Here is a 21,416-nt window from a genome sequence, read left to right on the forward strand (position 1 = left end):
TCAAGAGGGGGCGTGTGTGTCAGTGCTGAATGAATAACAGACTACTTGATTGCTAAATACATAATAGACTAATAATAAGCACTAGAATCCTCACAATGTATCTACTTATTTAATTGGAAAGTAAAAGTGACAGCCTCGGGACTTTTCCCCGCCTTAGACAAATGCTTATTTTGTTGTTATGCAACCAAATATAACGTTTTAAAAAAGCTCAAAATGTTAGAAATGTTTATTTGAAACACAAATTTAGAAAAAAAGGGGAATCATCTTTACAGTAAAATTACTCAATGGAATTATACCTATTTACGATCAGTGTTTAGGAAATATAAACTTTGCAGCCAACACACAATTAAAAATAAATGCATTTTGGAATTTAAATACTTTATAAAATTATATAATTTAGCAAGATGTTGTCCAGGTTTTTCTTCTGATGTACAGTATGTTATGTAGCTGATGGAGTTGCAACAATTTGGTGATGATATGAGATTATATACATATGGAGCAATAGAACTTGAAACTAGAAATTGGATTTGAAAAAGAAAAATCAACAAAAGACTTGAGTGTCTAAGCATTTCCAATTTCCATCCCCTCGTCTTTACGCTGAAAGCCAATGTTCTGTTTCCTCACCAATTCTGCATAGAACCCATCATTCTTCATGAGTTCATCATGGCCCCCCTCCTCATAGACTTCTCCCTCCTTGAGAACAACAATATGGCTGGCTTTCTCCACTGAGCTCATCTTTTGGGCAATCAATAGCACTGTACAACGATTACTGTCCTTCAGCAGGGCTTGGTGCACCTATGCAGAAAGAACAAAACAGTAATGTGACAGTTTTGTTATGTAATCTTCAATAAGAAAGCGATGTGTCAATGTAAAGAGTATTATGCCACATAAGACTACATTAAAATGAATACTTTACCATGTGCTCGCTTTCGGTGTCCAGGTTACTGGTGGCGTCATCCAGCACCAGTACCCGAGGTTGTCTTATCAGAGCTCTGGCGATGGCAATTCGCTGCTTCTGCCCCCCTGACACCTGTCCCCCCTTCTCCCCAGCATCTGAGGAAGTACATCTATGAGTGCCCAAGCAAGTCCATTGTCCTTTTTTCTATCAGTGGTAAATTGGTAAATTCAAATTAGCAAATGAATGAGGTTCGAGAACTAACCTGTGTCATAGCCATTGGGCAGTTCAGAAATGAATTTGTGGGCATTGGCTTGCTCTGCAGCACGGTGCATTTCTTCATCCGACATGCCCTCACATCCATATTTGATGTTCTCTTTGACAGAACGGGCAAACAGCACTGGCTCCTGACTCACCACGCTGATCTAAGATGAGAAGGAGAGATAAGTGAAATGATTGATGTTCTAAAGCATGGCCCATTCTCAGATAAAACGCAGATCGGTTACTAGCTACTTACTAGTAGCTCAGGTGCTTGTAAAAATATTTCACAATTAAAAAACATCAACAGTGGATGGCTCTCACCTACACTGCAGACTTTGATCAATTTCCATACATGTACATCATAATGTAGTACACAATAGCTCACTTGAGAAGTATCTAAGGATAGGTTTCATTGTTTGACTACAGTTTAAAGCCTATAAAGACACGTACCTTGTCATGTAGGTACTGGTCATTGTAGCTATTTAGGGGCTCTCCATCTAGCAGAATCATTCCTTCCTGGGGTTGGTAAAACCTTTCCAGAAGACTGACACAGGTGCTTTTTCCTGCACCAGACAGACCCACCAGAGCAGTAATCTTGCCTGGTTTCAGCTCCAGAGACAGATTCTGAGATAGATATTAGAGATGGAAGAGTGAGAGAAAGAGGGAGAGAGACACAGATGGAAAGGGTTCCAGAATGAAGTTATTGGAGGAATTGTTTTGAGTTATGAATTGAAAAGTGCTTCAACACTACATTATAATGACTCTTTAAACATACACACCTTCAGTGTAGTTTTGTCGTTTTTTTCTTTGTCAAGATAAGCAAATGTGATATTCTTGAATTCAACATGGCCCTTAAGTGTTTTGGGGGCCAAAGACCCTTCTGGAGGAACTTGGGGCTTTCTGTCCATGTACTCAAATATCTCCTCAGATGCACCAATTGCTTGCTTCACGTGTGGATAGTATGACATCAAAACCTACAGAATTTAAGTTAAAGGTTAAGTTCAAGTTAAAGATAATGACTTTAAGAGGGATATAAATGATTAAACTTCATAGCCATACCTCCACAGCAGAAGAGAACTGGAGCTCATACAGAACGAAAGACACCAAGTCTCCACTGCTGACGTCCCCTCTCGTTACCAGCATCCCACCATAGTACAGGATACTGACCTTAAGTGCCAGGCTTGACATCTGGACATAGATTTATTTGAGAGAGAGATATAGAGAAAACCCTTCCCATTAATATTTCTTACAATGCAACATACAAGTTCCCTTAACACGCATATACACACACACACAAACACACACAAAAACACCTACAGTATATAGATTATATTCGTCCGGTGTCCAATAAAGTAACCTTGCAAGCGGAGACTCACACTATTGGTCCAGGTGGAAGCTGCATAGGCAGCAGCTTCCTTTTTGTTGAGAGTGTAAGTGTCCTCCAAGCTTTTTTTGTATCTTTCTGTTTCACCTTCCTCATTGGCAAAGCTCCTCACTGTCTTGATGGAGGAGAATGTTTCCGTGGCAACATGATTGGCCTTAGCTAGAGACTCTTGAACCTTTTTGGAAAGTGCCTGAAGCAAAAACAAGATACACGTCATCAAGGTTATGATGCAGCTGAGTCATTTCATCGGATCCTGATAGACAGTATGAGAGGTGCATCCCACTATTTCTGTTTGATATCTTTGTTACAAGTACGCATTGGACATCATATTGGGCATCAAATCCCCGTACCTGGTGGAACTTTCCTGATATCTTTGGAATGACAAGGATGATGGGGAGTCCCATGGCAGTGAAAAGGGACAGCTTCCAGGAGAGATTGAGCATGAAGCCAAAAAGGAAAATAATCCGGGCAAAATACCACATAAGCAAGCTCAACTTCTCACTCAAAGATTCACTCATCGTGTTAGTGTCCGTGGTGATGCGTGACACTATCTCACCTAAAACAGAGATTGGAGGAAGTTGGTGTTCCACTTCACAAGAGCGTACCATTTTTCTTAGCAATTCTTTTGTTTGACATTCCTACATGACATTGTGAAACCTTTTTTTAATAAATACTCTAAAAATACATGTAAAAAAGTGGTGTGACAAATACTACTCACCTGTTTTATTACTATCAAAGAATGCAATCTCTTGTTTTAGAACAGACTGAAAGACCAAGCCCTGTACAGAGGTGTGTATAAGGCTCATGGTGATATTGTAGATGAGGTCACACACAAACTCAGAAAGGGCACTGTAAAGCAAAGATCAGTGTATTACTTCTGTATAATGACAAGAAGAAAATAAAAAAAGAAGAATAATGATACACATGGATAAACATGAATGTTACTACATTATTAAACTGTAGCCTACTATAATGATAATTTTAAGAAGAAGCTTACCTGGAGATGGTGATGACTGTCATAATTGTGATAGCATAAGAAAAGGCTTCAGGCTCATCTTCATTCATAATCCAGTCTGTCATACGGCCAGTGTAATGTGGAATCGCCATCTCACCTTAAAGACAAAGATGAACAGTGTTACTCTCAGATTTGGTTTCCCCTGACAAAGTTGACTGTTTTTACTAGACTAAGTAGAGGATTATTACCAAGTGACGAGATGACCACAAGAAAGAGCACCCCTCCAAAACGTATCATGTAGGGCTTCATGTATCCCAGCAGCCTCTGCAGCGAGGACCCAGTCTTTTCAGGTTCCTCAGTGATCTTACTGGATAGAGTCGGGACGTAGCGCGTCCAATATAACCAGGCCACAGCTGTCACGCCATAGCTCTGTAAAAGCTGCCCAACAAAGATTTTGTTTTTGTTTCTTTATCAAGAGCATTGGTTGTTAATTTTCACTCTGTACATTATGAAATGGTGTTATGATAATATATTATAGGTTTATTTATTATATTATATATATATAATATCTATATTATTTTTACTCTCAGATTAATAATGCAATGGAACAAAATAATACATATAACACAAAATGTTAGACGACTTGGTGTACTGTCTTATTTCAATTGTATATGGTTTCAAACAGCAGTGCAATTATAAACAATAGCAAACTTTAACTTACCCCTTGCCATGAGTGCCATCCCCATAGCTGATCCAGGGTGGAAACTCCAAACGTCCAGAGAAGGCTAATGTAGACTGGGTAGAGAGAGCAAAGTACTCCCATAGTCTGGACTCCCTCCAGGCTGCTCATCCATGGTATGGTCCCAGGGTAGGTAGCGGTGAGAAAGAGAAAGAGGCAGGCACGGAAAAGACCTCCACCCCACAGGGTGATGAAGGGGTGGGGGAGGAGGAGTGGGGAAAGGTGGCACATACCGATCGCCCACACCGCACACATATCCACAAACAGATAGAGGAGTGGCGACAACATACTCATTTTCTGCATCCCAACTGTTTCTACATTAGGAAAGAAGGGAAAAGGATCAAATGACCAGAGAACAATGATTATTGAGCTAGCTTGCAAATTAACTGCTTTCACTTTCACATTTGACACTTAAACTGTACCAGTAGAATTGTAGTGCATTGTGATCATCAAAATATTACATTAACTCTAAGAATGTATCTATAATGTGGAAAACGACGTAATTTACAATCGGCCTATGTATTTCCTACTTGTAATTCTAGCTACCGTGAGATTTGAATCCAAGTTTACCTGTGTTTTCGACACTCAACCTTGAGCTACCGGAATATGGATTATCTTCCAGAGTTAAAATCTTCCATGCAAATCCTTCAGAATTGGCTTTAATCTACATCGAAATAAAAAATAAGGTGCTGCGGCTGCCTGTTGAAGGGGTTGTGCTGTATCGAACTAAAACCGAAAGTAGCTGCTTTTCCAAGTGGAAAGTCCCCTTATAGCCTACCCGAGCCTTTAACGAAAGTCCCACCTATAGTTAGCCTAGTATTGCATTTATTTTACAGTTCCACTTCCATTCGAGTATGGAGATTAAGGTTTTACATCAGTATAACCAACATTTAATTTTAATATCCAGAAATGTATACATTTTGTCAAATGAAAATGAATACGCTTGAACTTCCTTGTGAACAAGGGCGACATCGTGTGACATTTTTGGAAGCTGCGTGTCTTCAATTTGGACGTTTTTTTCAGGGGACTTGTTTTTATTTGCATGAAGACAATTTAGATCTTTGAGGTTATGGTACCATATTGCACGGTTCAACTTCAAAGAGACCGACTCCATCTCTAAAGAAATACAACTCACGTGTTTTGTAATCTTTACTATTATTATTATTTTATCGTTTTGCTCATTTTTGTTAACTATGGTAACATTTAGAAACAGATGTTCATCCTCTCAATGCAATGTCACCAAAATAAGGAAACCATTTTGAGGACGAGAACAGCTGACAAAGCTTTTGTTGTGTAGACACCTGCTGTGAGTCCAGAGGTAGCCTATGAAGTGACCATGTTAGGTGCCCCCCTAAAGTTTCCTGTTCTTTATGTCGTCCTTTCATTTCAGACAGAACGTATGACGCAAGAGCATAGCACTTGGGAACTAAAGTACAAAACAAAAATCTGTAGCCTACTGAAAGTAGCATTGGCCTACCTCATAATGTCAAGCACACCACATTTCCATAGGTTATTTTAATTTATGTTGCCTGCTCATGTTTGTAGTATATTGTGGAATTACATTTTTGAAAATAATATTGTGTAAAAGTGTTTGTTTTGTGTTATGTGGGCAAATGCCCTTTTAATAAATTTGTGAACAACATAAAGGCAGGGTATTTTTCATTTTTTTTTTTATGTCACCATTTGAACCATGCCATCACAGCCATAAACATTACAATAATAGGCACACACACCCACATCCAGCAACTCCCCCACCCACCCACCTCCACACACACACATATACACACACACAACACACACATCCCGCTTCTATTCTTCTCCACACAGTGGCAGGAAGTTCTCCCGATATCCGCAGTGCTTCTGAAAAGAGAAGAGAGAAAATTGTGGCAGATATCTGCAAAGGTTGGGGGCTGTTCAACAGACTGTTCACACGGTCCAATCTTCAACACAATCAGGAACATAGCAAGACCATAACTTAACAGGAAAAGACCAAGAGTGATACCCCCAAAAAGTTCCCATGCTGGAGAACCTAAAAACCGTTGTGGGACCAAGTTACTGGATTAAACTGTTAAGTGGCTGCTGGGAAGAGAGAGAAGAGTATCTCTTGAGTCTCTAGGACCATACTGGAACATCACTGGCCCAAGGATGCTAATGCTGTGGATGGCCATTCTGCTGGCTTTAATCAGGATGTGTGCAGGTGAGTATTAAATCCAGCAGATCAAATGTTTGATAGTTGTGAGAGGAATTTTATACTTGAAAGTCAAAAAGTCTCCAATTCGTATTCATCGTCTTAGCTATCTGTTCTCCAATGCCTAATCGACCTGTTGCATAAAATTAAATTATGTATATTATACTTTGCATATACTATACGCATTAGACACAAATTATTTGTACATTATATGGCAATTATTTGAAAAGAGTATTTGAAGTAAACTATTGTCTGTCTGAATGTCCTTTCCTTTTATAAACAAAACCGCTGAAGGGCAAATAATGGTGCAAATGAAAAATGCTAGTTAGAATCAGGATGACTAATTTGATAGTGTTAAGTAGGACTAACGTGAATTGTACATTTTTTATATTTGTTGACAGTTGTTTAGTGTCAGTTGTTTCCATGTATTTTATACTTTTTGTTCTAATGTTTTATTGGAACATGCAGACCCAGAACCATTTAATTAGAATCAGAATCAGAATTGTGTTTAATCGCCAAGTAAGTGGTCACAAACAAGGAATTTATCATGGTTTTAATGTGAATTCGTGAAGGGCTCATCTTTGAAATGAACAGATTGGCTTTCATAAGCAGTCTTAGACTAAGATACAATATGTTTAATTCCAGCTCCATTGTGCAATCTGTCAGTGTTATGATTTCATTGTGAGGAATACACCTGCCAAACCCATTGTCCCTCTCCATTAAATTCCTCATCACCATGGCAATAACCTTCAACCTCCATCGCTTTCCAGTTCACGCCATTTCCTGTTACTATTCGCTTCTCCTGGAAACTTCCTGTTTGTGACAGGCTTATTTCCTGCTCGCTTAACAGTTTATGCAAAAGGTTACAGTTTTCATAGCTTTAGCTTTGTCTACATGTTTTAATGAATGCTTGCTGATACATTACCACGTATAATAATGTGGCTATGAGGAAACTAAATGTGCATGCAGCACCAATTTACAAACTTTAGGAATTTAATCTGTGTGTGTGTGTGTGCGCGCGCGCGATGTCACCCACAGCAGCATCTCCTGGAGACCCATGGGGCCAGTGTCCCACCACCAGACAGTGCAAGGCCAAGTTTGCAGACGGATCATGTAACAAGGAGTGCACAGAGCCTGAGTGTCTGATGGATGGCTTTGACTGTCTGAAGGACCAAGGCCAATGCAAGTAAGATACTCTTTTAACTCCTTCTCTCTCAAAATGGATTCCTTGAACTCCTTGTGATGAAATCCCTATGGTACTATTGAACTCAAATTGCCTTTATTGGCATTTTTGTGTGCCCTTCCAGTCCAGGCCATATCCAGTATTGTCGCGACCACTATGCCAACCAACACTGTGAGCAGGGCTGTGACAGCGCCCCCTGTGGCTGGGACGGGAGTGATTGCTTCAGACACCAGAGCCCTAAGTGGGCTAAAGGCACCCTTGTGCTCCACACACGGGTCCCGCTGCAACATGGCACCTTCTCCAACAGCTCCCTTCTGTGGGCTCTCAGTATTCTGCTCAAAACCTCCCTTAAACTGCGAGGTTCAATGTCCCTTGACTCCAGCAAGGACCTCCTGAACTTTGACCCCCAGCAGCTTGCAGAACTGTTGGCACAACCCGCCTCATATGATGCAAATGGGTAGGTATCTACAAAAACACAAAAACACGATTTTTGTGCAAGCCCGAGCACTGCCACACACCACTACCGCAGATTATAATCTACTATATGAATCAGAAGAATACAAAAATCAAGCAGGGGAAAATGATAGCCCTCCTTCCCATTTCAATAACGCTCCCCACCTCCTACTCCAACAGATCTGTGTTATTCCTCCAAGTGGACAACAGGCCGTGCTCCCGCCACGCTCCCTCTACCTGTTTCTTGCACGCCACAGAAGCAGCCAGTTTTCTGCGCGCTGTGATGTCACTGAACCGTGCGTCCCTCCCCTTCCCCCCAGACCTCCAGGCCATTGTAAGTGTGAGGGGGCTCCGAGAGGAAATAGGAGGAAGGGAGGAGGACACGGTTGAACAGGAAACTGGTAGGTCTTTGTGTGCTGTTGTTTCAGGAATTATAACGTCTAGGAAATTTGATTTGGATCACTTGGTACACTTACATTCGAAAAATTCAGATAAAACAATGTTTGCAAGAGAGCCATTCTGTGTTTGCAAAGATCTCTCCTAATCACCTCTGTTCTCCCCACTTCTCCAGTAGAGGCTACACCCTCATGGCTGTGGGCTGTGATCGGTGTTGCAGTAGGTCTGACGTTGGCATTGGCCTTGGCGGTTGTCTTGGTGACCAGAAAGGTAAGAAGGAGTCGAACAGAGAGGGAGGTGGGAGAGAGGGTGAGGCACAGATCCACCGTCACCGACAACGGTGAGGGCGGGGCCAAAACTTGGGCACAGCACACACCCCATCGCGAGCGAAGGGGCAGGGTGGGGAGGGAGAAAGACAGGAACGGGATGAAGAAGAAGAAGAAAGCTAAGGAAGCAGAGAAGAAGAGAAGGAGGGAGCCGCTGGGGGAGGACGCCATTCGAATGCGGTAAGCAAATGTGGAGACCAAATCAAATCAGTCTCAATTCACACTCAAGTCTCACTTAGTGAGTGTTTCATTTGCATATTACCTAACATGACACGCTGTACACTCTTCTTTCAGACCACTCAAAAGGAACCTGGACATTGGCAGTGACACTGACTTTACCCAGAGTTCCATGGAGGACATCAATGCCAGATGTTCCACACGCCAGGAGGATCCTTCTATCTGTGATCACAGAAGCCCGGAGCAGAAACACTTCAGGGTCACTCCCAGCCACTCACAAAGCCCTAGGCCTATACAACGTATAAACATTTCCTGTTTATAGTGAATGTATCAATAGACTATTCATTTCAGGCCCCTGTATTCCTTTAATGGTATGTATTACAGCATGATGTCATTGAATATATTTCAGCTCCTCCAAGAGGATGGGAGAGAAATGCTGTCCCTCCACTTCTGAGTCCTCCCAATCAGGTGAGCTCTCCAGTCCTACACAGTCTTGATACTTGTCCTATGTGAGTACAACTTTGGAATAGTGTTACAAACTAGGTGGGGCATGTATCTTTTAGAATCAGAGGCCGGTTTATTTGCCATGTATGTTACACAAACACAGAATTAACTGTGGCAGGAAGGTGCAAACAAAAAACATATACGGATCTTAAATTAAGTAAAAGGTACAATATTTCAACTAATTCTAAGAACTAAACAATTTCAAAATAAAACAATTTAAAAAATAAAATATATATAAAAATAATAAGAAGAATATGAATGAGCAGCATGAGTGGGCAATTTAGTGCAATGAGATAATGAATAAATGTGGCTCGTGCGTAGTGCAATAGGTGTCAGATGGACTTAAAAATTGTTAATTTTACCAATACCTGGCCGATTGTTAGAGTTAAGGTACTCAACATTGACTGTGGATACGCCTTTACCAGTCAGCTCCTGTCCAGTGGTGTGGTCCAGATGGGTCGGTGGTCCTTATCCGTGCAGTGCGGAGTGGTCTCGATCGAGTGGTCCTTGAGCTGCTGCGAGCTGGGGTGCCGGTTAACAACACGGATCATACTGGTAATGCCTTCCCCACAACATTGTATAATGATAACACTAAATCTAAATCTTCCCATGTATAGAGAGGACAACTCATTTTGGGGTCCAATTGGGGCTGCATCTGTTCACACAAGATGACAGAAATCCCAGATTAGTCAACGTATAAAGAGTATAGTATTGTGTCATGTAAGCGTTAATGTGCTTTTACGAAACCAGGAAGCAGTACATAGTACTGTAAGACTGCTCTATACTTTGACACTTGGGATGAGTAACTGGTGTAACTTACGCATCTCTCTCACATCCCTTCTTGTGTCCCATCTTTTCTGTTCCCTCTTTTTCCATCTCTTCAGCACCCCTGCTGCCCCTTTCTGATGCAGAACAAAGTTAATGAGTGCTGAGGCAGTGTGGATGTACCATATTAACCCCGCTCCCCCCCTCTCTTTCTCTCCTATTCTCGCTCTCTTTCTCTGTTATTATATCTCTCTTTCTCAGTGTCTGGATTTTTCTCTCTTTCCTGGCTGATTTACTTTTCTTTCACCCTAATTTGCATCCCTGTCAGAGTCGCTCCATTGTTTCCTCAGCATTTTCACCCTCTGGGCTTGATCTCTGTTGTATACAGTTTGTTCACTGGCTGACTTACCGGTAGTCCCCCCTCTAATCTCTGTACCAACCTCCCTCCTTCTTTCCCTCACGTCCCTCTAAATGCACTTTATCACTCAGGGAGATCAGCCCTCCACTGGGCATGCTCAGTAAACCACCTCTCTCTAACAAGAACCCTCACTCGTTATGGGGCAGCAGTGGACCTTCAAGACAACAAGGTACAAAAATTATTCATTTTATTTTCAAATTGATTGCGGAAACTGTCCCTAACTATCCCAACAATAGTCACTACTGGAATGTAATTGTTGAGTTTAGGCCCCTCCCACTCTGGCAGTGCCACATTCTGATCTGTTGGGGCTACTCTCATCTTCTACCAGGGGGAGACGCCTCTGTTTCTCGCCGCCCTTCACGGTTGCTACGATACTGCCAGGTTTCTTCTCCTCAACGGGGCCAATCAGGAATTGCACGATCGAAGAGGGCGTCGCCCACTGGATGTTGCCCGAGAGGGAATGCATCACCAGGTTTTGGAGCTCCTCTTGGCTCACAGAGTTCAGAGAGGACCTATTCCAATTGATCCATCCAATGAGATGTTGTGGGATGAGCGTGGCCTCATGTATTCCCCGTGGGCCACTTCCCAGGGCGTACCTGGGAGGAGTTCCTCCTTTTCCGGGGTCATAGAACAACGATATATGACTCCACCTCAACCAAGGTAAACCATCTTTCTTGTTATATTTTATCTATCAGCAGAAAGCAAATTACGATATACACTCCCATTACCATCTTTGTAATCTATGAAATTGAATATTCTTATTTCTTCTTTGACAGTAATTGGTCTATGGGCAGAGTACAGTGTCCCTCCCCCCAGAATTGGCGGCCGCAGCTCAACCAATCAGCAACTGCATTGGTCACTCCAAGAATCATGGGTCGTCCACCTCGGCCAATCAGCACCCTGCAGGAAGTGACCTCAGAAGCAGAGGACGAAGACAGAGAAAGACCACAGGAAGTTCCTAGAGCAGCCACCCCCCACTTTTTATTACCCCAGCCTGCTCCTCGACAACGATCATTCTCCTGTACCCAGCATGCATTGCAGCGTCGCATTAGTACCCACCAACCTGCACCACCCCTTAATGTCGTCCACCTTGAGACATCTAATGAGCCCATAGAGAGAGTGATAGTGGTCGCTCCCACAGATGCACCAACCCAATCAGACCGCAGATCAACAACTGATAATAGTGACATCACGAGCAAGGCCGAGGCAGAGGCAGCAAGCTCCACAAATGTAGAGCAGAGAAGCAAAAGTGAGAAACTAAATAACATGGCTGACTCTACACAAACAGCACTATAAGCACTGCACTAAAGGCTTTCCCCCAAATTCCCATAGTGCACTCCTTTATGCAATATGGGTGTTTACTTTACATTCAGAGATAACATTAGGTGAAGGATTCATTTGTGTTTATATGCAGTTATGTCTGAAATTACAAACAACCAGCTGATTTTTTTTTACTGAAATAATACCACTGTATTGGGAGACAGAACTAAAGATTGTGAATACAGATTCTTTATTGTAAAGGAGGTAGAGAGAATACAGGTGTTTCACTGTACAGAGAAAAGACTGCACTGTTTATATACTCATTCAAAGAGTTCAAATGGACAGCACAGACACAAGCGTGCCTCATTCATAAAATACACACACAAGCCCAGTAGAAAAAAAAGAGTAACACACAAATTCTTTGGATTTTCTCTATTGCCCTCTCATTCTTGATTTCATCTCTGTTGTATCATAAAAAACACTACATATGTTTTAAATGCTAATAAAACAGCAATAATAATAATAATAATAATAATAATAATAATAAGTGTCATAAAAACAATAAAATGATAATGCAGTTGCCCAAGCCCACCAACCAATGTGATGCAGTAACAAGTCCAGGTAGTGGAACACAAAGCCCATGATCCATGATCCCAATACTAAAACCACAGATAGAAGTACACAAACAAAACACACACACACTCCAAGTGCACATAAAAACACTCACATTCCAACTCTTAACCCATTCAACCAACAGCATGACAGTAATAACATAAAAATGTACTAACACATACAGAAACGATAACTGCAGCCAAGAGGAAAAAAAGTGATATCATTCTTTTCCGCTGTCAATCTTTCCGTCAACTGTCGTTGAGGGGAAGAGGATCAGTCCGAGTTGTCAGACTGGTCGCTTCCCGGGGACGTAGCAGAGGGGGGCGGGCTTCTTCCTGGCCACTTCCCATTAGTCTGCCAAGCCAGAAATACATGGGTACAAAAAAAGACAGATGTTCACTCATGGGGAAAGGCATTGACCAAAAAGTCTGCATTGTTTTAGCCCTCGTATTCTGTTAGTGGGAAGCAGTTAGGGGGGGAGTCAGGTGGCTGAGAGGTTTGGGAATCGGGCTAGTAATCTGAAGGTTGCCAGTTCGATTCCCGGCCGTGCAAAATGACGTGTCCTTGGGCAAGGCAATTCACCCTACTTGCCTCGGGGGGGATGTCCCTGTACTTACTGTAAGTCGCTCTGGATAAGAGCGTCTGCTAAAATGACTAAATGGAAATGGAAAGCAATGAAAGAAGTATCGCACCAAGCAAAGCTTGTCTATTTAAGACCTCTTTAAGGCCTTCCCTCACCCTCTGCCCCACTGCTGTTAAGCTCCACCTGTTCGTAGTCGTGTTGTTGCTAGCGCATCATCACCCCACCCCACCTGTCTCCTCTGCTCAGTGGGGCATGTGTACATGGTATGTAATATCGCACGAGGTTGTTCTCTCTGTCTAATGGTTGCCATGTAATGCTCTTATGGATATATGTATGTATATGTTGATGTTTAGATGGTCAGTGCTCCCATAAACAATATATGGAAAATCTACATGCATTGTCATTCTATTACATAAATGATTAAACCCAACGTGAGTTTCCTTTACTGGACTAAAAACGAGTAGTACGAGCCTAAAAGAAAAGTCTGAGATAAAAACAAGTCTCTGGATTTACTCATAAAGAGCAACTCCGTTTACGGACGGCTACCATGGATATTTGACTGCGTTTGATGCGCTTTCTCAACAACTTCAGGTGTGTTTTTGTTCGCTTTTGTTCTTGCACCAGAATCTGAATGTTCCCAAATAGAATTTCCTACCTGTGCTCCCATCTGATAGGTTGATTGCTCTCCATTCATGGGTGCAACCCCGCGGAAGATGTCAGCTGATGCAGATAAAAGGAGTCATGTTTACGAGTCCCAAAACAAAATCAATTCAGATTCTACATTTAATATGGTTTTACACCTGGGACAGACCATCATTACTGTCTGGACAAATGCTGTGTGATATCATCTATGGCATATTTCTATATGTGAGGTTTTCCATCCTAACCTGTGGAGTTGGGAGTGTGCGGCGAGTCGTCGGTCTGTGGCGCACCCAGGGCCGTCTTCATGGCGTAGATGTTGGCCTCTTCCTGGAACTTGCCAATGTTCTTCTTGTAGCGGATTCTCTTGTTTCCAAACCAGTTGGACACCTTTAGGAATTCAAATACGAGGGTCAAAACATCTCCATACTCTCCATGTTTCAGACTAAACACTCAAATCTGATGGTGTCTTCATGAGAATACAGCTGTGGACCAGGCTGTTAGTAAAAATTCTAAAAGGTCATAGTGTAGAACTACCTGCCCATGTAAAGCCAGACTACCTGAGAAACAGTGATGCTACACTGTTTTGCTAGTTCCTCTTTGGCCTCTTCACTAGGGTAGGGGTTGGACAGGTGGGAGTAGAAGTACTCATTCAGGACTTCTGTCGCCTGCTTGCTGAAGTTGCGTCTCTTCCGCCTGACAAGGCAGAGAACAGTGTTTCAGTGGCAGCGCTTTCCAAACTGCAGCAGTGTAAGCGTGCGTACGCTCGCGCGCACACACACACCTTGCATCCAGGAAACGCGAGCGCAGGATCATGACGGCCTCACAGGTGCTCTGTTTCAGCTGGGTCTGGATGGAGCTGAACTTGCGGTGGATGATGGCCACCATGCGTTCGATCTCCCTTGGCGACACGGGCCGTGTGCGTGACTGCTCCCTCAACAGGTTCATCACATGGGTGGTGAATTCGCTACATGCCTGAGGGAGACAGTAGGGCGGGGGCGGGAGGCATACAGAGACACAATGACCGACTTAACGCCTACAAGCAATGCTGTGTTATGTCAGCAGCCTTTGGGTTTCAGATACTAGGCGCCCACCCACTCAAATTCTCTGCACCCAGCCTTTCCCCCGTTACATGAGATGTTGAAGCAGGGGTTGAAGCAGGGGTGTTACTGAAGCAAGTGTACACACTAAAACAACCCCTGAAGTGACAAAATGACTGGTTAACAATGCTTTGCCAAAAACGTTTTAGTGAACAGAAATATATTATAGCAACCCATTTTTAGCAAACAAGTAGCTTCTGAACGAAATTTCTCCTCTATCAACTGTATTAGAAAATATGGTACTTCAGTGGAAAATGGGTTTTAGTTGAATTGTAACAAAACATGAATACATTCCAGGCACTTCTAGCAGAACTGACCAATAGAATGCGACGAAGAAATAGTCTTGACGTGTAATATGGTTGCACTTTACATATCATGCACTGCTGTTGTAGCAGGTGTAAGCAGTCCCTAGTTAGTAGCACCCATCCCTTTGCCATTGTTAATGTTAGGATAGAGGGAGACACCAGTATACATTCTTCCACCTCAGGTTGATCTGCTCTCATGAACAGTACCTGCTCATATTTCTCCAGTTCAGTGTGATAGATGTTGCGAATCTGGCTCAACTTGCTTTTGTAGTCCGAATGCTCCAGTGAGCTGTCGGGTGACATCCCTCCGGAACTGGTGGCTGCAGACACCGCCGCCGCCGCCCCACCCCCTTTCTCAGGGCCAGCCACACCCTCAGCCAGCAACATGTTGTCCAATCGCACCAGCTGAGGGTCCTGTGGCTCTTCCTCTTGAGCATTTCTCATTGATAAGCCTGGAAGAACAGATAAAGGCCCAGTTTGGATTTACAGTGCGTAGACATCAGCACTCATTTTTACAACACGAGATGGACGGGCGAACAACGCACAAGCGCACCAGCGCTGTCCCCCCAAATGTTCTGTAGGGAAAACACAATATCACGCATTATGACCCGGTAGCAGTATTTTCATTCGTAGTTCAAGTCTCGTTGGCTCCACACTCCCACATCTGGTTTAGGGGAAATGTATGAATGTTACAAAATCAACATGACACAAATGTTAACAAGTTATGCAGGAAATAAAAGTACATTAAAGTCACTCTAGAAATTGTCCCTATCAAATTACATGAAAACATTTGCAGAGGTTGCAGGCGACTGCCCAACCAACTCGGTAGCACTCTATGCACAGAAGATTGTGTCTCATTTGTCTCATCCTTCTACACAGCTTACATTATCCTTGTGTTTACAAGTATATTATGACTTAGAAAAAAGCAGACTACTTCCTTTGAAACTATATCTTCATCCACTCAGTATGAACACTATCTATGCACATTGACAGTGGTTGTGCACTCTCCAGCAGGTGCACAAGTGTGTGTGTCCTTTCTCAAGCCTGGTTAACCTCTGCAAACATTATTATGCATTTATATACTGTATATGTATACCATCTAAATTTGTGACTATGAAGGAATTCCAGTTTAAATCCAAATGTAGGTTTGAGGGCTGTTTAAAAGTAAAATCAATAAAGCACTATAACTATTGGATCAAAGACACTTGTTGATATCAGAAATAGATAAGAAATAATAAAACACAATAGAAAGGCTGAAAGCTAGCTACAAAATGAGAACACCTACCAGTTTTTTCTTTGATCTCGCACAAGACGCTGAACAAAGCTGGTTTCATACGATGACAATTCAGTGCATGTTTTCTGTAGATTGAAAAGTAGATTTGTTATAGTCAGCTATAATTACGTTAGGAAACTAACTAGCTAACTGTGTTACTTTTGACCCAAGGCAATTAGGCAATTTAATATCAGGCTGCAAAAATCTAACTAGTTATACACTGTATAGCTGTACAGTAACCAGGAAACAAACGATTTAACGCTAGAGCTAACAACCTAGGCTACAACGTAACATATTTTTGGCTAGCTCTGGCTAACAAACTTGGCATGGCTGCAACAGCATCTATCTTATCTATTTTAGCCAGTAACCATTTTGGCTATAGCTAGATATGAGGACATTTGATATCAAGTCTTAGCTATAAGTCTTTATGGTGAGTTAACAATCACGTTGTTTACTGTAGTAAGCTTTTGAATACTGAAATGTCTCCGGCACAACGTTAATGTTGACAATTTGAGTGATAACCTGACAAATCCATGAGTGGATAGGACAGATGAACATGCTAAGCTACCCAGGTTAGCTTGAATGACAATTATCTCGCTCCCTACAACTAGCCAACTAGCAAAATGGCTAACAATACATAGGCTAGCTAACGAACTACATTAGCAAGTTAGCATAGTTTTTATCACCTTCAGTTCACGTAGTGCTAAACAAAGCAAAGTGTTTAGTACTACCTAAATAACTGTCTCGTTGTACATGAAAACAACAACATCACGTGGGAAAAGTGCTCGGGGATGCACATTAAAACATTTAGAAAAGTTTGTTTTCCACGAGCTATCATGAGAAAAACAAACAACAAATATTTAAAGTGCTGGAGCTAGCTACGCTAAATGCTTTGAAGTAGTCGGCACGTCTTGCTAACTAGCCAATTAGCAAAACACACCCGAGCTACATTAAATTATAGGGGCTATAGTACAAACTATCCACTTACAACAAAAAACTTTTTTTCTTTGGCATTGAGCCAAATGAAGATCAGAAAGACTTAGTCTACCTCGCTTACGTTACCTATGATGCTTTTTATACTTTTAAATAAAAATAATACATCACAAACTTTGCTTGTGCTTCGTCCAAACTTTGGTCGGTGATGGTCATTATTTGTTGCAATATATCACCAATGTCTCTTCTGGCTTCATGACCATTTTCGGCGACTTCGAGGCCTTGGTCACCATCTTGGCGATGTTGAGAGGATGGATGGACCGAGTTTAGTGCGTGCATACCGGAGTGAGTGCTCAAGCCTAGTCCCCGGCCGTTGGAAGGCCCATTGCCCGAGAGAGGCTGCTGCTGCAACATCTTGAGCGGCGCACAGTGGCAGTTACTCACACCCTTCAAAAGTTTCACACACTAGTGTCCCCTAGCGATTGACAAGGTAAAAAACAAGAAAATCATACTTCAGCGACACTGGACTAAAGTGGACGTGTGTGTGCGTGTGGGTGTGGGTGTGTGTGTGCGTGTGTGTTTGATTTAGAAAAGCAATATAGAAAATATGAATAATCTTGATCTAAAAATCATGATAAAAAACATGCCATTTTTTTACAATTAATTTGATCAGAGCTCTGATTCTAAACATAAAACATGTCTTAAAAACAAATCAAATTAAAAGTATTCCCTCTGCTTTTTTCACTCTGTCACCATCATTTCTAGACTAGACTTTTGGCATTTGTCTAGGTTACATCTACTTCTCGTTTAGTTCTGTTGTCAACAGGATGTGTGCCAAAACCACAGAAGTGTTAGAGTAGCAGGGTGCCTGTTTCAACATGCTGCTGTCTTTGAAAGAAAGGCAAAGGCATTTCTATAGAAAGAGCATATCAAGCAGATTTATTTCAGACTCTTACAATCAGCTCATGCTTTAACTGTAGTATGACTACTTATTTACAAAGCAAACAAAGCCGTACTTCACTTTTCACAGTAATGTTTCATAATGCCATGACGCAGACAGAAGGTGGCCAAATAAATAGGGGTGGGTTGGGGTAAAAAGAGGAACAGGAAGAGAGAAAGAGAAGACTGACAGACAGTTTTGGAGAAAGCTTGACATGCTTGTGAAGCTAGGCATAGCGGGTTGTTTTCACAAAATATTTAGTCAACCAAGTTAAGAATGCTGTTCCTACTCAACGCTGGTAATAGAAGATGAGATTGATCAAATACTAGATTGAAGGAAGAAAAAGGTAAGAAAATAGTAACTTACTTCAATTCTGTTAGAAAAAGTTAGGACACACTCTAGGGGCAAGTAACGCCCTGAGTTGCATTTTTGAGCTGTACATGATGAAACCTGTCATTCTGGTTTCTTATTGATATTCCGTCTGGCATTAGAGCCTATTGTGAATACAGCTGCAGTAGTTGATTAGTTTGTGGTAAATCTACAGTGAAGTTGTATTAACATATAGCTATACAGTTATCACTTTGAGGTTTGTTGTGTTGCTGTAACACTAATCAGAACAGTATATCTCATAATATTTCTTATCTTAAAGTTGTCGCTTTCATCAAAATTAGATTAAACCCAGTGGGAACTTCCCAGTGGAAGTGGATGTTACCATGGAATGCTCAAAACGTGAAGTTTCAGTGTTTGAAGAGCAACACTTGGAGCCTCTTATTATCGTTGAAGAGGGGGACATTACTGAGAACACAGTCGTTAGAGGACCAGAGACCATGACTGAAAAAAGTTGTGATGATGAAGATAGTATACAGGAGGCTGGACAAATAGAAAAACTCAGCAGTAAAAGTGAAGAGGATGGAAACCCTGGAAGATACCCATGTCAGGTTAAACAAGAGTACAACATAGAAGAAACAAATAGATATTCAATAAAAAACAAAGAAGAAAACACATCTCCAGGTTCTGACAAAGTAGAGGAACCAGGTGGTGGAAGAACAGAAGAAAATGAGAACAACCAAAAGATTATTAAAAAAGAAACAGATGGAGAGACAACAGGTAGAGATCACAAGAGACAGAGTCAGGTAGGATTCAGGACTGAAGAAATAAAAGCCAAAAATACTGAAGAAGACCCCAAGTTGCACATCGAAACGTCAACACAGGCTCTACAAGTGGATACAAACAAACTTTCACCCTCTGACCAGCCACTGAATGAGATGTTCAGCACGGTAGACACTCAAAAGCAGGTTAGAAACCTACTGTATTTTTTTGTGTAGAGCCAGTAAATGCTCTTGTATCCTCATGTTACATTCACATTGATTCAATTTGCGAGTCTTTTGAGGGAAAAGGTTTTATCTTTGGCACTGTCCCAAAAATATTAAATTGGTTGCAATGAATCTTTGACACTCTAAACCACCCCCAACCTGAATCTGGAAGAAGATCAGGGGTGATTATATTGTACCACTATGTGGGTGTATCAGAAACTATGCCTCAATAAACCAAGATGAGAAAATTATACAATTCTATAGCCACAATTTCTTCTTCTCTTTTTCCCTCCTCTGACTTTCTCAGGCTCGACGATTAACCCCTGATTTCCCAGACACACTTTATGAGCTGCTGTGCACATTGCAAGAAGGAAGACGTCTGAATGACCAGCGCTGCTCTTTCAACATGGAGATAGGGGGGAGGAGGCGGAGGTGCCACTCTGAACCCAGTGTCACCATGCCAACCAACAGAGGTGACAGAAAGGCTCTGTTTGTGACAATTGTCTAATGAGAATTGCCATTTGCGGACACAAACTGATATGTTATGATTTCTTTAATACACGTTTAGTTCCAACAAAAGTAAACTACTATTAGTTTAGTTTGTAATTTTTTGTGTGAAGATTGTTGAAAACCAACACTTATATTGAGATAATGTTTACACTAGGTTTATTGGTGTGATACTGAAATTCAGATGATCCACATGGAGCTTATCTCACACTCATCTAACTCCTTTCCCCTCTCCATTTTCAACAGTGATTTTTTCCTCCATGACTTCACTGCAGAAAGAGGAGTTCTTTGAGTTTGTTGCTACATCACAGGCACGTCGACTGGACGACCAGCGGGCAGAATTATTAAAAACCCCACCTCCTAAACCCAAAGCCAACAGGATACGGGGCAGTATAAAACTCTCCATAGTGAGAAAACCTCCCCCAATAGCAGTACCCAAGGAGGACTTGTACAATATGATTCTCAGCTCACAAGTAAGTGGTTTTAACTGTGATAAGCCTATGGAATTGTTTCGCGTCATTTTCCATTGCATGCTCTTATGTCTTTTGGCTTAACCTCACAACTTTCTCCTCCTGTAGGGTTAGGGCTTTCATGATGGCTTAAATCATCTCATGTGCCGTTAACTTGAAAAGCTAAGTTATGTGGGTGTTACTTTGGGGTAATGTCTACCCTCTGTGGTCCTTTCAGGCGCAGGGCAGACTGGAGGAGCAGCGAAGTGCCGCTCCAGGGCCCATGGATGACGAGGACTTCTTCTCTTTACTGCTGAGGGTTCAGGGGGGACGCATGGAGGAGCAGAGGACTGAGCTTTCCACAGCTGTCAGTACCTGAGAGCGCACCAGAAAGTGGATGGGAAACAAATAATGCAATTTATTCCCTATGCTGCCGCAGCTTTGATCTGTCAAAAACATTTCTGGATATGTGTTTTGAGTCTGTGTTGAGTGTTGTATGACATAATGCCGCAATAGTGTAGTCATAATTTAGGCCTGTGTCAGAATGTGAATAATATGGGCAATTTCTACTGCAGTTTTCCTGACCAATTCCTAATTCCTAATTCCTGCTTCTTTGAAGATGTCTTGTGGAATCACCTATTAATAGACATTTACTTATATCTACAGTCTTTTTGCCTTAGATATATTGTTCCCAACTTTTTTTTGGTTACAATCGTATAGGTGTAAATAACAAATAAGCAATGCAATCCTTTTGGCCCAAGAGCTCTGAAAGAATGTTTTAACAGGATTGGACAGTGTTTCCATATTGTTGGACAATGCTCCTCAGGAAAATAAACAAGATGGTGAAGGTCACAATCA

The 21,416-nt window shown here is 41.9% G+C and overlaps 4 protein-coding genes across 9 annotated transcripts; 2 read left to right on the top strand and 2 right to left on the bottom strand.

The window, feature by feature from the left end:
• Positions 1 to 210: 210 nt before the first annotated feature.
• tap1 (transporter 1, ATP-binding cassette, sub-family B (MDR/TAP)) lies at positions 211 to 5,019 on the bottom strand. The gene is made up of 13 exons (XM_062465385.1): positions 4,805 to 5,019; positions 4,217 to 4,548; positions 3,744 to 3,933; positions 3,538 to 3,652; positions 3,259 to 3,389; positions 2,891 to 3,096; positions 2,533 to 2,730; positions 2,216 to 2,344; positions 1,936 to 2,130; positions 1,607 to 1,780; positions 1,161 to 1,320; positions 917 to 1,053; positions 211 to 795 (listed from the first exon to the last, which is right to left on the bottom strand). The coding sequence occupies exons 2-13, from the start codon at positions 4,535 to 4,537 to the stop codon at positions 562 to 564; spliced, it is 2,190 nt and encodes a 729-aa protein (XP_062321369.1). The 5' UTR covers positions 4,538 to 4,548; positions 4,805 to 5,019; the 3' UTR covers positions 211 to 561.
• A 1,072-nt stretch (positions 5,020 to 6,091) lies between these two features.
• Positions 6,092 to 12,445, top strand: notchl (notch receptor, like). Of its 4 annotated transcripts, none has more exons than XM_062465387.1 (11): positions 6,093 to 6,431; positions 7,461 to 7,608; positions 7,730 to 8,062; positions 8,239 to 8,459; positions 8,630 to 8,960; positions 9,075 to 9,256; positions 9,367 to 9,425; positions 9,887 to 10,016; positions 10,716 to 10,813; positions 10,973 to 11,304; positions 11,421 to 12,445. In XM_062465387.1, exons 1-11 carry the CDS (start codon positions 6,380 to 6,382, stop codon positions 11,938 to 11,940), a joined length of 2,406 nt encoding a protein of 801 aa, XP_062321371.1. In that variant the 5' UTR covers positions 6,093 to 6,379; the 3' UTR covers positions 11,941 to 12,445. The 4 variants fall into 4 exon arrangements, 3 of the variants coding, with proteins under 3 accessions (XP_062321371.1, XP_062321373.1, XP_062321372.1); XM_062465389.1 differs by having other exon boundaries at positions 8,633 to 8,960; XM_062465388.1 differs by having other exon boundaries at positions 7,464 to 7,608.
• Positions 12,132 to 17,835, bottom strand: pbx2 (pre-B-cell leukemia homeobox 2). 2 transcript variants are annotated; one of them, XM_062465395.1, is made up of 8 exons: positions 17,525 to 17,832; positions 16,429 to 16,502; positions 15,351 to 15,595; positions 14,523 to 14,713; positions 14,299 to 14,434; positions 13,987 to 14,128; positions 13,755 to 13,819; positions 12,132 to 12,870 (listed from the first exon to the last, which is right to left on the bottom strand). In XM_062465395.1, the coding sequence occupies exons 1-8, from the start codon at positions 17,761 to 17,763 to the stop codon at positions 12,790 to 12,792; spliced, it is 1,173 nt and encodes a 390-aa protein (XP_062321379.1). In that variant the 5' UTR covers positions 17,764 to 17,832; the 3' UTR covers positions 12,132 to 12,789. The 2 variants fall into 2 exon arrangements, with proteins under 2 accessions (XP_062321379.1, XP_062321380.1); XM_062465396.1 differs by lacking the exon at positions 13,755 to 13,819 and having other exon boundaries at positions 17,525 to 17,835.
• Positions 17,836 to 18,447: 612 nt separating this feature from the next.
• On the top strand, positions 18,448 to 21,416 carry LOC134023350 (uncharacterized). 2 transcript variants are annotated; one of them, XM_062465400.1, is made up of 5 exons: positions 18,448 to 18,635; positions 18,939 to 19,584; positions 19,910 to 20,075; positions 20,356 to 20,582; positions 20,797 to 21,416. In XM_062465400.1, the coding sequence occupies exons 2-5, from the start codon at positions 19,003 to 19,005 to the stop codon at positions 20,935 to 20,937; spliced, it is 1,116 nt and encodes a 371-aa protein (XP_062321384.1). In that variant the 5' UTR covers positions 18,448 to 18,635; positions 18,939 to 19,002; the 3' UTR covers positions 20,938 to 21,416. The 2 variants fall into 2 exon arrangements, with proteins under 2 accessions (XP_062321384.1, XP_062321382.1); XM_062465398.1 differs by having other exon boundaries at positions 18,449 to 18,635; positions 18,961 to 19,584.

Source organism: Osmerus eperlanus, chromosome 7 (genome assembly GCF_963692335.1).
Source record: "Osmerus eperlanus chromosome 7, fOsmEpe2.1, whole genome shotgun sequence".
Classification (NCBI taxonomy): Eukaryota; Metazoa; Chordata; class Actinopteri; order Osmeriformes; family Osmeridae; genus Osmerus; species Osmerus eperlanus.